General features: G+C 53.4%; 1 protein-coding gene across 1 annotated transcript in view; it reads right to left on the minus strand.

Annotated features, from left to right (window-relative positions):
• The window catches only part of LOC119113404 (meiosis regulator and mRNA stability factor 1), a 28,787-nt gene extending 23,345 nt beyond the window's left edge, over window positions 1–5,442 (minus strand). Inside the window, exons 1-5 of the mRNA XM_037237725.1 lie at window positions 5,388–5,442; window positions 3,105–3,919; window positions 2,523–2,666; window positions 1,738–1,898; window positions 771–891 (exon numbers count right to left, since the gene is read on the minus strand). Of these exons, the coding sequence (XP_037093620.1) occupies window positions 771–891; window positions 1,738–1,898; window positions 2,523–2,666; window positions 3,105–3,449 (771 nt within the window). The 5' untranslated portion in view covers window positions 3,450–3,919; window positions 5,388–5,442. The remainder of the gene's footprint in view (window positions 1–770; window positions 892–1,737; window positions 1,899–2,522; window positions 2,667–3,104; window positions 3,920–5,387) is intronic.
• Between the last annotated feature and the right edge of the window lie 8,105 nt (window positions 5,443–13,547).

A 13,547-nucleotide genomic window follows, 5' to 3' on the forward strand; every position in this document is an offset into this window, starting at 1 on the left:
GCGCCAGCGCCCAATGTACAGTGGCTGTTGCCAGCCGTTAATCTGCATTTTAGTCACAAACCTACTGCGGCTGAGGCCAATAAGGAGAGAAGCGATAGCAAACGGATGGTCTGCAGGATCCCAGCGCAAAAGCATGTTGACCAGTGGGCAACGGCGGATGCAGACATTACCACAGGTCACCGAATGATGACGTACGACAGAGCCCATCCACAGCCGAGAGTGAACTGAATGCGTGCTGACGCCCGTAAGAAGGGGCTGATAAATGGTACAGCTTTCGACGCACTCACCTATTGTGATACAGGTCAAATCATCACCGAAGCCAAACTGGTTTGTATTCTAGCTTTTTGGTTTCAAGCATCTGTAACGGTTTCCATTCCCTCCATCTCCATTATCTGACTTCGACCTGTTCATTAACCACCACTTAACCTATGACCCACCCGGTGAACCACGGAAACGAAGCTCTTCAGACAATACGTCGGGTGTGACCTGCTGACATCACCTGACATATGACGTGTCCGCTGACCTAATACTACCAGGGTCCATCCCCCGACCTAACCTGCCATCGAGAGTACACCGGTACATCACCGGTACACCGGTAGTCAAGAGTACATCAGGAGTACAAGAGTACACCGATGTCCCCTGACCTGACCGGCCCTCGGGCGCCCGCTGACCCCACCTGACCTAATGTCGTACATTCCCTGACCTGACCCGCCACAGAACGTGCCCTGACCTGCCGACCCTCGGCGCCGGCCGACCTGACCTGACCTGACCTGCTGTCGGACGTCGGGCAGGCGCGCCAGCAGGTCGTCGAACTGATGCCGCTCGTCGGCGCAGTTGAGCAGAGCCGGCCGCGCCTGCCGGTTGTGTATCAGAATGACCCTGTGCTTCTTCCTGCAACGCACGGCAGCCGAGTCGGACGATCAGTGGGGCGCGCGCAGACGCGTCGCGGCACGCACCGCCCCCGCCGGGTCACCGGGTCAGCGCACACTGCAGCTGAGCTGGGTGGAAGGTGGAGCGGTGGAAGGCCGTGGCTTGGACGCACCACAGACTCTGGTCAAAACAGGCACTGTGTAAGGTTGAGCTAATGGCCATAGTTGCTTATTGTACAGGGTCCATTCCCGACGCAAAACAAACAAAATAATAGCAAAAAGTCTGAAAGGCAATGTGCCACGGAGCTAAAGAACAAACAGCCGATAGATATTTTTTAATAAATCCCGCCAACGAACGTTCTTCGATGCCAGGGAGCGCAAGAAGAAGTGAAGCGCGCGATGGAAGTGCCTCGTCCATATCCGGGAGGGGGGTTCAGATTGGATGGACCTGGGCATCACCTGCGCTTGGGGAACATGAGGTGCAGAGGAGGGGGCGGTCCTGGCGTTGAAGAAGGTGAGGTCGGCGTGTGTGTCATCCACGCGTGTCGCTCACCACAAGAGGCACAATGTGAGGTCTCACCTGTATTTCAGGAAGGTGAGCTTGAGTACATCTCGCCAGTGTTTCAGGATGATGAGATCAAGTGCATCTCACCTGTGCTTCAGGAATGAGAGGTCCAGTGTATCTCACCTGTGCTTCAGGAGGATGAGATTAAGCGCATCTCACCTGTGCTTCAGAAATGTGGGGTCCAGTGCATCTCACCCATGCTTCAGGAAGATAACATCAAGTGCATCTAACCTGTGCTTCAGGAAGATGAGATCAAGTGTATCTCACCTGTGCTTCAGGAGGATGAGATTGAGCGTATCTCACCTGTGCTTCAGGAACGTGAGATCGGGAGCGAAGTTCATGTCGCCTGTGATGAGCAGCACCGTAGCCGGCGCTGGGTACTGGTCAGAGAAGCGGCGCAGGCTCTGTTTCACCTTCTCGTCGGCGGCGTTCTTACTCGTGGCCGGCACGTGCATCACGTTCACCTGGCGCGAGAGGGCGTGCGACACGTGTGTCACGTGCATCTAGCGCGCGATGTCAGACACGTGGGACACGAGCACCAGCAGGCACTTATATTGTGTGAACCAATGCCGCAGTTGCCTGCTCACGAATTTGGGTCGTCTGCAGTTTCTAACGAAACCTTGGCAAATCAACCAACGCACATCCCTTGAGACCCATATGCGTTTGTACCTTGGCGTTCAAGTGTTAATAAGCCTTGCACTTATATCCAACACCATTGCATAATATCTTGACACATTTTGTTCGCTTTTTGGTAGAAACGTATCACTTTTTGGCAACATCACCTCCGACGCAATCTCGGAGAAGTGTTTTGCGCACGTCATCGGCAACCTAGTAGTGACCCAAAAAACCTAGCCCACCCACGTTGTTTTTCCCCTCCTGACATCTCAGTTCGCCCCCTCCTCTCCATCCCTCTCTATGTAATCTCCAAATCTAGGATCTCCATATCTCGGATTTCTGGACCCGGATGTTCACATCTCGGATTTTCAGATCCGGATCTCCGGTCCAGACTTCCGGATCCAGATCTCCGGGTCCGAATCTCCGGATCCGCCAGTATTTCTGCGCGGTGGGCTCGCGCCCCGACCGCTTGCCTGAGCGTCGTTGAGCTGCTGCAGTGACGGCGGGAACACCTTGCTGACGTCGCACGCGCACATGAACTCGGCCTCCCAGCAGTTGGTGTAGAACTGCTCCCGGATGAGCGAGACGAAGTCGGCGGCCGAGCAGCGGCGGGGCACCTGCGGTTCCGGAGAGACCCGGTGACGGGCCGGGTGGATATGGGTAGGTCGGGCCCGCCAAAAATGGCGGTGCTGTCAGCGTGCGCTACAATGGGAGACTCGGATGACGTCACAGGGAACGGCCAGGCAGGTGTCACAGGGTGACAATGACGAGGGTGGCTGTTGTCATCATTTGACAATCTGCGGCGGTGCGACTTTTCAGCTTCTCAGCGACGAGAGGCAAGAAAAGAACAGCACAGTCCAGACAACGGATAATCCGACGGAAAACGGGGAGCAGTGCACGACCCAAGCCGGAAGTTGCCAAACCACTGCCGTAGACGCGGCGACAGAGGACGACCACGTGGCGATCCATCCGGCGCCGTCCGCCCCGCCTGCTGAGATCAGCGCCGCCCGCTCGCCGGGCCGGTCTGCGCGGACCCGGCCGCGCCGCCGTCCCACCTGGCAGTTCTCGATGTCCCAGAAGACGCCGATGGGCTGCAGCTGGTAGCAGACGCTGTCGCTCTTGGCTGAGCGCACCTCGTCGGCGTCGGTGGCGTCGGCGTCGGGGTCGGCGGCGGCCGAGGCGCGCCGCGTCGACGCCGTCTCGGCGCCGTCGCGGCCCGGCAGGCAGCCGCTCAGCCAGGCTTCCACCCACTCGACGGTGGGGAGCGGCGCGGACGGCGCCGGCGGCGGCGCCTCCGACTCCAGGTCGGCCGGCGTGAGGAGCGAGTGGCGGCGAGCGGCGGCCGGCGCCACGCCGCCGCCGTCCGTGGCCAGCGACGGGTCGCTCCAGTGGGAGGTCATGGCGGTGGGCGCGCGCGCTGCGCTCCAACACTGCTGGGAGGGCTGCGGGCCCTTGCAGCACGGTGGCACTCAGAGGTTCGAAACGGTCGATGCTGACTCCCTCGAGGGCACCGCTACGGCGATTTTGAGGAAGGCTTTGTGGTGCCGAGTAGAGTATATCCACTTCAATGTAGCACTCCAGTTACTCTTCAATGGTCAGTGCTTCACAGTGGGTGGGGATAAGCCACCCACATAGCAGGTGTGTTGTGCTGCAGTTCTGATCAGACATATACCACCTTGACCCAGCAGCACCTAGTTGTCCCAGTGCCACCATGCAGTTTCCAAAGATGCTCCTCTGCACAGCAGTATTCCTCACTTTGTCACCCAGACTTCCCAGAAGGCCTTACAGGTCACATGGGCAATACTGCCCAACTTGAGGGTAATAATTAAAAACACTGCAGTCTGGGGCTGGAGGTGATGTGTTCTGCAGTCTGTAAAAAAATGAGAGAAACTTAACTAGTTGTAAGGATGGCATTAGTCATAAGACACAACTCAATAGGCACATGACATGTTCTCTAACAAAAATTGTCAGACTGCTAGGAACAGGAACTGCAGCAAGAAGTGAGGTGTAGAAAAGGAAGACATCAAGTTTCTAGATATCATAACCATGCCAAAAGGTAACCTGTGGAAATGTGGAACAAGGACCTGTTGCTCAGTTGTTTATAATACAGCAAATAAACATGAGGCCAGGGGAGGTGGTAGGGGACTATACCTTCCCCAACCCCAATCCTGCCCCTTATCATTCTGTGAAAGCTCAATATGGCAACAAAAGGTGGAAATGATCAGCTGCAGCAAGAAGTTGAATCTCCTTCACATTCTGTGGTGTTCATATGTCACTAGTGCTACATCACACAATTACCATAAAACACATGTGGGAGCTGCCAGGGCATCCACATAGGCAAAACTGCCCCCCCCCCCAAATGCAAACATGTCTATTAATAATGATATTGTGGCTTGCTAAGACTGATCCCAGCATGAAGACAGCTCCACCTCAGCAGGTCACATATATATCAAGGGCATGTTACAATGTTACATGGGTGCATTTGGCTTGACACATTGATTCATCACCTATTATAATTGCTTGGCCAACATTACATAATGTCAAAAATATTGTTTTAGGCATGATATGGACAACGACATTAACACTTCAAATGGTGCAAGGCATGACAGACCGCAAGCAGATCAAGCTAAGAGCTTGAGATGTCAAAAAGCATGGGAATTTGTAAGATTTCCTATTTATTTGAAGGATGGGGGGGGGGGGGTTCAGCCAGAATCTGTGGCTGGTTTCTTCAGTCACATGTATTATGATGGCTTCAGCTTTTGGCTTGATTTGATCACAGCCTCTGTCATGACATACACCATTTAAAATACTAATGCAGTTAACCAAACCACTGTTCCTAGCATTTCAGCCACAGTGTTCAGCAAGTACCAGAAAGGTTTCAATGCATTGCTAAGGCAGGGTGATTTCACACAATCCCTCCAAAACTGTTGTTGGCATTACATAATAGTGTTGGACAAGCAATAATTAAATATAAAAAATACAAATGCATTGTGCCAAAGTCTATCCATGTGAACATGTAACATGTCACTGATTGATTTTGCACAATGCCAAAAACAACATTTTTTGGCATTATAAAGTGCTGACCAAGCAATCATAACAGGCAACAAATACAAATGACTTGCATCAAATCCAAGCCATGTGAGAATGTGATATATCATTGATAGACATGTGATCTGTGAGGTGGAGCCACATTTATGCTGGGATTCCCCGAACACAGAGGTCATGAATACCAAAGACCTTGCGACGCCGACAAGCGGACATCACGCGGTGTATACGTACCCCGCTGGTGTCACAAATTCTTCGACAATAAACTGAATGTACATTTACCGCCAAAGTACCTCCATCGGATCCCATCCCATTCCATAGCCAGCGATAATCAATAAACAACAAAACTACCCTCCCCAACATACCAAAATACACATTTTACAGAACCCAGCTATCAAATGTCTCAGCCGCGCAGCTATTGTGCTACTATTTCAGGAGGGCCGTAAAAGGGCGAATTTAATTAGCTGGCGAGGCGTTTGGAGACCTGTGCCCTCAAGGCCTACGCTCACAAAACCAAAGCTCGGAGGACCTACGATCAGAAAGCCTATGCGCAGGAAACTTTCACTCACAAAACTTACGTTCATAACGCTTCCGTTCACAACATACAGCTAAATGCTTACTACAAAACGCCTATGTTCACAGCAGTTAAATTCGGGCAGTTTAGGTGACAAGATTAGTTTCGAGGATGCGTGCGGAACCCAGGTAGGCCAACCTCGGTGGACCATTGTGGCTCTTTGGTAGCCAGATGTCTTTATGTCATTGACAACCACACCCAGAAGACCTACGCCTACAGGACCTACGCCTGGCTGAGACATACGTCCTCGAGACAGCTGCGCTCAGGAGGCCTACGTTCACTGTCCTACGTTGACTACACCCATTGGGCCTACGCCCAGCAGATCTACGCCCTCACGACCCGTGCCCAGGAGACCTATACTCTCAAGACCTACGTTGACGTCATGCCCAAATTCTTGAGTCACTGTTGGCAGGACCATGTCGCAAGCCATCGTGGAGAGGGTAAACGAAACCTGACTGTCAAAGACAACGCGGATGTCGTCTACTGTTACATCGCCTGGGATCGCACCGCGCCACCGCCAAAGGGAGTGTTTCACATTTGCGTGGGGTTTTGAGCTGAAATAGCCAGCTTGAAGATTATTCGGTGCAGATCCGGGCCCTGCCCTACTTTAGACCTAAACCCGTCTTGTTTCTGAGCTACACGCATGCGAATGTGCGCTGCTTATCTCGTGCAGACCGCCTCAAGGTCACCCAGGCGTCCATGACGCCATAATAACGTTGTTCAAATCCTGCCATTCCATTGGCCATGTGACAATCAAAGCCAAGAAATATGTTATTTTCCAGTTGTTCATATCTGGCCCTCGTGAGTGCCATTTCCAAATATGACAGCGGTCAATTGTCTCCCAATCAATGTTGTGCAGGGTCCCTGCGATACCGCAATCAAGCAACGACGCATTGAGGAACATTTTTTAAAGTGTTGTCAAGAGCAATCTTTTCCACTTAGTCTGCTGTTCTCTAAAGCGGTCTTCTCCACTTAAAGTAGACCTGTAGTTATAGGTGAGTTTATTTCATCATGTCTGATGGTTGTATCAGTATATTCGTATGTGGAATATTCTCTTTATATTGTAACCGACCTGTTGTTTCCTTACTTCTAACAGATCCACCATACATTCAATCTTGTAGCACAGTATAAGTAATGACAAGATTCTGCAGTGCGCTGGTGGAGCAAGCTGGAAGCTGAGTCCAGATATCCAAACAATAGAATTAGCTTCGCTGCGAACGCGGAGGGGGGTTACAGAAATACCCCGGAGGACGCTATTTCCCAACGATGTGGACACCGATTTTCACTGTCCATCCACGTGACGCCGCAGTCGCGGCTATCCCGATGTTTTCACCGAGTGTGACACACTACGCTGTGAACCCGCGGGGTCACGGAGGATCTGTATGGCGTGCGGCACTTCACCGCATTCAAATTTCGCCTGGTCGCCACCAGATGGTGGCACTCTAGCTCTCCCCGGGATGATGGTACGTTCCTCCGAGCAACACGGAAGACGGGCTGAACTAGGCCAGCAGAGCGTGAGCTAAACCCGGCCAGGTCGGTCAGCAAAACGCTAGCCAAACCCGGCCAGGTCCGCCAGCAGAGCGTCAGGTAAGTCCAGCCAGGTCGGCCAGCATAGGGTCAGCTAGACTTGGCCAGGTCGCAGTGGGTTAGCGCCCTCCAGCCGCGACGTCATGCTGGGCTGTGCGGGGTAGTAGCACCAGGCAGCTGGGGGCTCATGCTAGTTGATGCGTGAAATGGCTTAACAGATTTCACATTCCAAAGCATTGTTTTCTTGGCATACCCGATTCAGAATCATACTGCCGGTAAATATTGCATTCTATAAAGAAGAATAGGTGACGGTAAATGGTGCTGCTGCCCACCGTACCCACACAAGGCAAAATCGTGTGTTATCAATGTACTACTTCTCCGCCAGCACTGTTAGGCATGTGATCTTCCTCGGAAGACATGGATTCAAACTGAAATCAGAACATTTTCATCGTCGTCATAATGCCATGCAACTTAACATCGTTACCGCGTGATGGTATGATAGTTCTACGCCAGCCAGGGGCTGAGGCTCGGTATTGCGATTTTGGTTTTACAGAAAAGAATGCGTTTTCTGACAGGGAATGACGTAAATGATGCTAAGTTCAGGTGATGTCAGGTAGACACAGGCCTTACTTGGGTTTCCCCATTTTCTCAGAGAGATTGTCTCAGATTTCCTGTCGACGAAAACCCCACTTGTTAATCGGCCGGGGCACTCTGGCTGCTCTGCTACCCCCCCCCCCCCCCCCCCCATTGGTCATGGGCTCTTCCTGTCAGCTCAGCAGAACCTTGAGCTGATGCCGAGAGCTCGTATGTGCTTGCGATTGCCAGCACTTGGTCGTTCATGGTTTTTCGCCTGCTGGAGGACGTGGCGAGCTGATGATTGGGTGTCATTTTCAGCACATGATCATAACAAATGCATTTATCTATCGTGACTTTTATGGTGGTGCGTAAAATACTCCAGGTATATGCCTTTCATAAAGTTTTCAAAAAATTATCATAAGGCTACTGAAATCCGCATTTTATTTCTTATATCCTTTTACTCAAGTCCGTGAACTTCTCGTAAGATCAACTTTTTACACAAAAGATGACTAGTATTTCAGTCGGTCCATGGAAGCTTATCTATAACTTTCAGGACAGTTATAGTAAAAATGTGCCTTTGCCATTACAAAACTGAGCGTGTCCACTGAGAGATTTAGTTGGGTTCGAGCCTAACTGAATATTCACAAGTCCGAGATCTACACAGCGGTTCTTCTTGAGGCCTTAGCCGCAGATACCAGCAAGGGCATATGCTCCAATTAATTTTAGACGCAATTTCCTGCCATAGTTTACGCGTTGGTGACGTGATATATTTAATTTGCCTCAATCGTTTGATCTGACATTCATTTGGTGCACCACGTGCTGAAAATGGTTTGAGTGTCGGCATATTCTGTACCACTTTATTGTTGCCTAACCGCGCAGCAGAGTATTTCCTTCCTCCCAATGTAAAGACACATATCAATTCCGTTAACACCTTTCATGCAGTCGAAGACATACCACGCTGTCCGGAAAGAATGCAGGCATACATTTTCATACTTTTTCCCTTTTGCGCGCCGCCCGTCGGGGACAGGTGGGGTTTCCCTCGTGGAGCGTGGGACAGCAAGCAGGCCGGTCGTGGTCTGGAGCTTCCCCAACGCCGCACCAAACATGGCTATTAAGCCGAGAGAAGAATCCGGATTGGCCCGACGCTCCAGCCGACCGGCCCGCGACGACAAAGCGACGCCAGGTGTCCCCCCCCCCCCCCCCCGGAACGGGTATGACGGTAGCCTCTTCTGCTGAAACGGACCATCACGCCAAAGGGGAACGCCTGCCCCTGCCGGCCGAGGAAGATTAATGGCGGCGAAACATCATGCGCGCAGGCATCTTTGTCTGACATGAATGTATATGCCGCGCTGCCCCGTGAGCCCCACCGCGCCGGTGCCGCCGTTACTCCACCTGGCATCAGAACCGCCACGCCACGTGGGAACTGGGCCAGAGAGGGGCGCGCAGGGCCCGCCCGAGGCGAGAGCGGGCGGGTCTTGCGTCGTCGCCAGCGACACCACGCCCGAGATCTGGCCCAGGGGCACGTGGGAGGCCGAACTCTGGAAGCAGCCTAAGCCAGTCCGGCGACACATTGGACGGAGAGGGTCGGGCGGCAGATCTATTGATTCATGCGCTAAAGCGAAGGCGGGGCGACCCATTTGGAAGAATCACGGACAATTATGGATGGTGTAAGGAGTCTGCGAGGAGTCTCTCACGGGAAATCAAGGTGGAGAGTCCGCGGAAAGCGCAGGGGTCTTTCGAGGGTCCCGAGGGGGCGCTGAGGAGAAGCGGCGGCGACGACCTGGCGGCGGCATCTGGCCCTGCGGACGACGCGACGCTGACGACAACGCACGCGATGTGAACTCTCACGTTGTTGTCCCTATCCTTATCGGGTCATAGACGGCTGGCGCTTTCGTGTCCCTTGACCCCTACCCACCGGGCAGGTGCGGGCCACCGCCACCTGTTTCCTCCCGTGAAGTTAGGCAAGAGGGGGGGGGGCGGGTGCTGGCTATGCGGCCATTACGGCCGGGCAAGGTGACTCGGGCATGCTCCCATAATTAAAGAGGGGAGGGGGAGCGTAGCGTGTCACGTAGCTCGCCTCTGTCTTAGCGATTATCTTGTAAATACAGGTGACAGTCTGCGTTTTACATGGTTCAGCGTGAAGGCGAGGCTGGAAGTGATTCGGCCAGGCGTTGACAGGCACCACACCCGGTGCGGGTGGGCATGGCGTCCGAGGCCCATGACGCGCGCTTCGGCGCGACGGTTCGCTCGTCAGCCCGCGCCGGGCCTATCTGGATTTTTGCCGTTGGAGCCGGCCACGTGGAGGCGCAGCGGCTTGTCATGGCCCTCCCTGTCCCGCGTCGCGATCAGGCGCGGCGCATGGGCCACGCCTGCACGGTCCTGAGGGTGCCCTTTGACCATGGTGTAGATGTTTTAGCTAGTCGGACGGCTTGTTTTTCTGGTTCTCTTATTTTTCCGATCGCTCGGTGCGGCCGGACCCTTGCCGACTACCTCCAGGGCAGCCGCGCTGATTTCATCAACGCGTGCTGTCTTCTCCTTCTACTTTATCGCTTGTCCGGCCTTAGTTATTAGCTGATTGTGTATGGCATTCGAGCGCGTGCATTTTGTTTTTCTATTTTTTTTAGGGGGGGGGGGAGGTTAATGGTTGGTTGCTTTGTTTAAGCGGATCATTTTGCTTTGGAATCGACGGGAGCAACTTTCGCCGGGCCGTCAGCCTTTCGTCCGGTACGCAACATGCCGTCCTTTCTCGAAGATCGGGTCATATGGGGACCGTAGTCGAAGGATGACAGGCGCGGAACACTCCCGAGCAGCACGGCTCGACTACGGCAGGGTTGCGAAGCCACACGGCTGCAGTCCTGCTTTTACGCAGATGCACGTTTGTGGGTAACGCGACTCGAAGGCGAAGTTTCGCTCTTTTTTGGACTAAGAGATGGTCGTCTTGTTTTGTTGGCTCCCACCTGACCTCAGGCGTAACGGCATGGGGAGGCATAGGTCATGGTATGACCAAGGACCAGTGAGGACCTCCCGGGATGACGCATTACGCGCGGCGGTAGCTGGATCTGTCCGTTGGTGTGCCACACCTTGAGAGAGAACAGGACACAGCCTGCTATCTTCCGACGTGGTGTTCACCGGGCCTTATGAGCTCTTCATGGCGGGATGTTCGGGACGGATAAAGATTCCGCCATCGACGCCCATAGGAAGGGTGACGAGGAACCAGGTCGCCGGACAGGCCGGACAGGCCGAGTCTCCAGCGCGTGCCGGCCGAGGGGACCGTAAGTCTTGAACGCAGGTCGCGCCGGGCGCTGGTCGTCTGCCGAGGGGCTCCACCGTCCCATCGGGCACGGCGTCTACCTCCAGACCTCTGAGGGGCGCGCCGTGGGGCGGTGCCTTGCAAAGCTCGCTCTGGCAGGCGGGAGACGAGGGCGCAAAAGCGTCGGAGGCGAGACACCTCAGTACTGGACGAGGCGCTGCTTAAGGCGCGTGCGCGGTAGCGGAAAGCTGCGAGCGGTGGGCGTGGCCGAGGGAATGGTGGACCGCCTACCATGGGCGGAACGCAGGAAGCGTCATCCCATCAGGAAGCCGCCACCCTGGAGGTCAGGCGAGGGAATGAGCCGCCGTCCAGCTTCGGACACTTGATATCGGCCCAGTAGCTGCATCGGTGTCGAGCTGGTACATAAACATGGTGTATTTCAAAAAGCGCTTAGACGTGGCTGTATTGAATGCTTGAAAGGTGATAAATGAATTTAAGTTAGCTTAACTAGGACTCACGCAGACGAGCCAATTATAATGCCAAGGCGCTGGATAAAAAGAGGGGGGGGGGGGGGAGGAGGAGCCATCCCTGTGCGGGCCGAGAATGAGTGGGTAGACGTGGACGCCAGCGGGTGTGAATGCTTGGACTGAGTGTGGTGGGGTGCCGAATGCATGGAGTCCGCGTGGATTAGGTAAGGCCGAAGGGGGGGGGGGGGGGCGCCCAGGGTCTTTATCCAACGGGCTCTTGCAAATGTAATTCACCAGTTGCGTGTGATCCCTGCCGATTGGGAGCATTACAACATCTGGTTCCGTTTTTGCCCCGTTTGAATATCATTGTCCGGTAAAAAGGAGGAGGTGGCACATCGTGGTTAAGGGCGCACAGCCATGTACGGGGAGAGAGCGTTCATGGTGTCTGACCGGACCTACTGTCCAGCTAATATCCCGGTCACCTGCCTCATATGTCGGTCACCCGCTCTGTGGGTCACTGTGGGTCACTGTGGGTCACGTGAATGTGTGTTGATGTCGGGTGTACCGGAGTTACGACGCGCCGAGTCGCGCGCTAACATCGTCTGGCTCGTATGCCGACCAATGGGCTTCTCAGTGTAAATTCGTTCTTGTGGGGAGGCGCGACAGCGACAGCCGGCGGCGCGCAACATTCAGCAGCGGCCCGGCAGTAGTGCAGTGCACGCGCCACACCGCAGATCCATCCATCCCCAAACAAAGGCATGACATTTTATGTACCAAAATTTCGCTTCTCTTTGCCGCATTTGGTTACCACCACAGACATTGCAATATTGACGTCATGCCATGCTATTTGAGTCGTTACAGTTAAAAATTGCTGTAAAAGCTGCTGCTTTCTGTTTGAGGTCTTTGCTGTAGGCCAATTATTTTTGTTTCAGGCGGTTTCGCAGCGCGCAACGACAGCAGCTTATTCATTCAAATCATGAAGGCTGGTTTTCGGCCAGCGGGCTGGATGGATAGTCGCAGATCGATCAGCTAACTGCAGAGGGCTTGGAGCCAACCCGGCTAACTGGCCGTAAAAGTTTGCTTTTCTCATATGCATGCGCGTGTAGCCAGCTGTAGAAACGAGCTGGTATAAATCCACCCCGCTAGCTCTTCGGCCCCAAAAACAGATTCCCGATTGAGCTAATTTTATCAGATGGTTGTCAAAGTTGTCAGCTTTTTATCATGCGTGAACTGCATTGTGTGATTGAATTATGCTCATGTTATCATTTTTCCACTTATTAGATCACAAGGCGCAACTGCGAAATGTCTGTGAGTGGTGGAATAACAGATAAAAGACCGAGAATAAGGCAATTATGTGTTTTTCTTAGGATGAAGTCATAAATGACATGATTTCGGCTGCTACGTGCTGCTCGCCTGTCACAAAATCCTGGATCCGCCCTTATTCACCCATAAAGCCTCGTTTACCCCAGCAAATATTACAGGTAATTCGCTACATCTCTTTTCGTCGTTTTCTACCTGAACGCAAGAATAGAGCGGCCTTAATTTGAGGCGACGGCAACAGCAACGGCCCGATTGCAAAAACAAGCAAACTAAAAACACGCTGTACTTCTTGGCCAAGTAAGGAATGGGCTAAGGGAGCAGGCACGTGGACCAGACTTTCATAGAAATGGCCTTCATAGTTCTTCATCAAATGGAACCCCCTTCTCTACTTCGAGTGACCCCATTCTGCCTCTGACGTAACAACCTCCCGTGCCTGACTTACTTCTGACGTCACTTCCGAACCCCATTACTTGGTCGAAGGGCCGAGTGCGGTAGCTCGCGATTGTTCACAAAACGGCAGCTAGCAACGGTCGACAATTTATTGACTGGGCACGTCACCAGCACTCAATGGCACCTGGATCGCATGATCGTAGTGTTTTTGACATAATAGCTCGTCAATCATAGGCTGACAAATCAGGCATCAACACTCAGGCTCCACTGCTTTTTCTTGACCCCCTCATGTGTTTCTGTCCCCGGCCAGGCAGAGCTCCTGGACTGTGTCGGTATCTGCAACGTCGGG

The sequence above is a fragment of the Pollicipes pollicipes genome, unplaced genomic scaffold (assembly GCF_011947565.3).
Source record: "Pollicipes pollicipes isolate AB1234 unplaced genomic scaffold, Ppol_2.1 Scaffold_7262;HRSCAF=8765_pilon_pilon_pilon, whole genome shotgun sequence".
Lineage (NCBI taxonomy): Eukaryota > Metazoa > Arthropoda > Thecostraca > Pollicipedomorpha > Pollicipedidae > Pollicipes > Pollicipes pollicipes.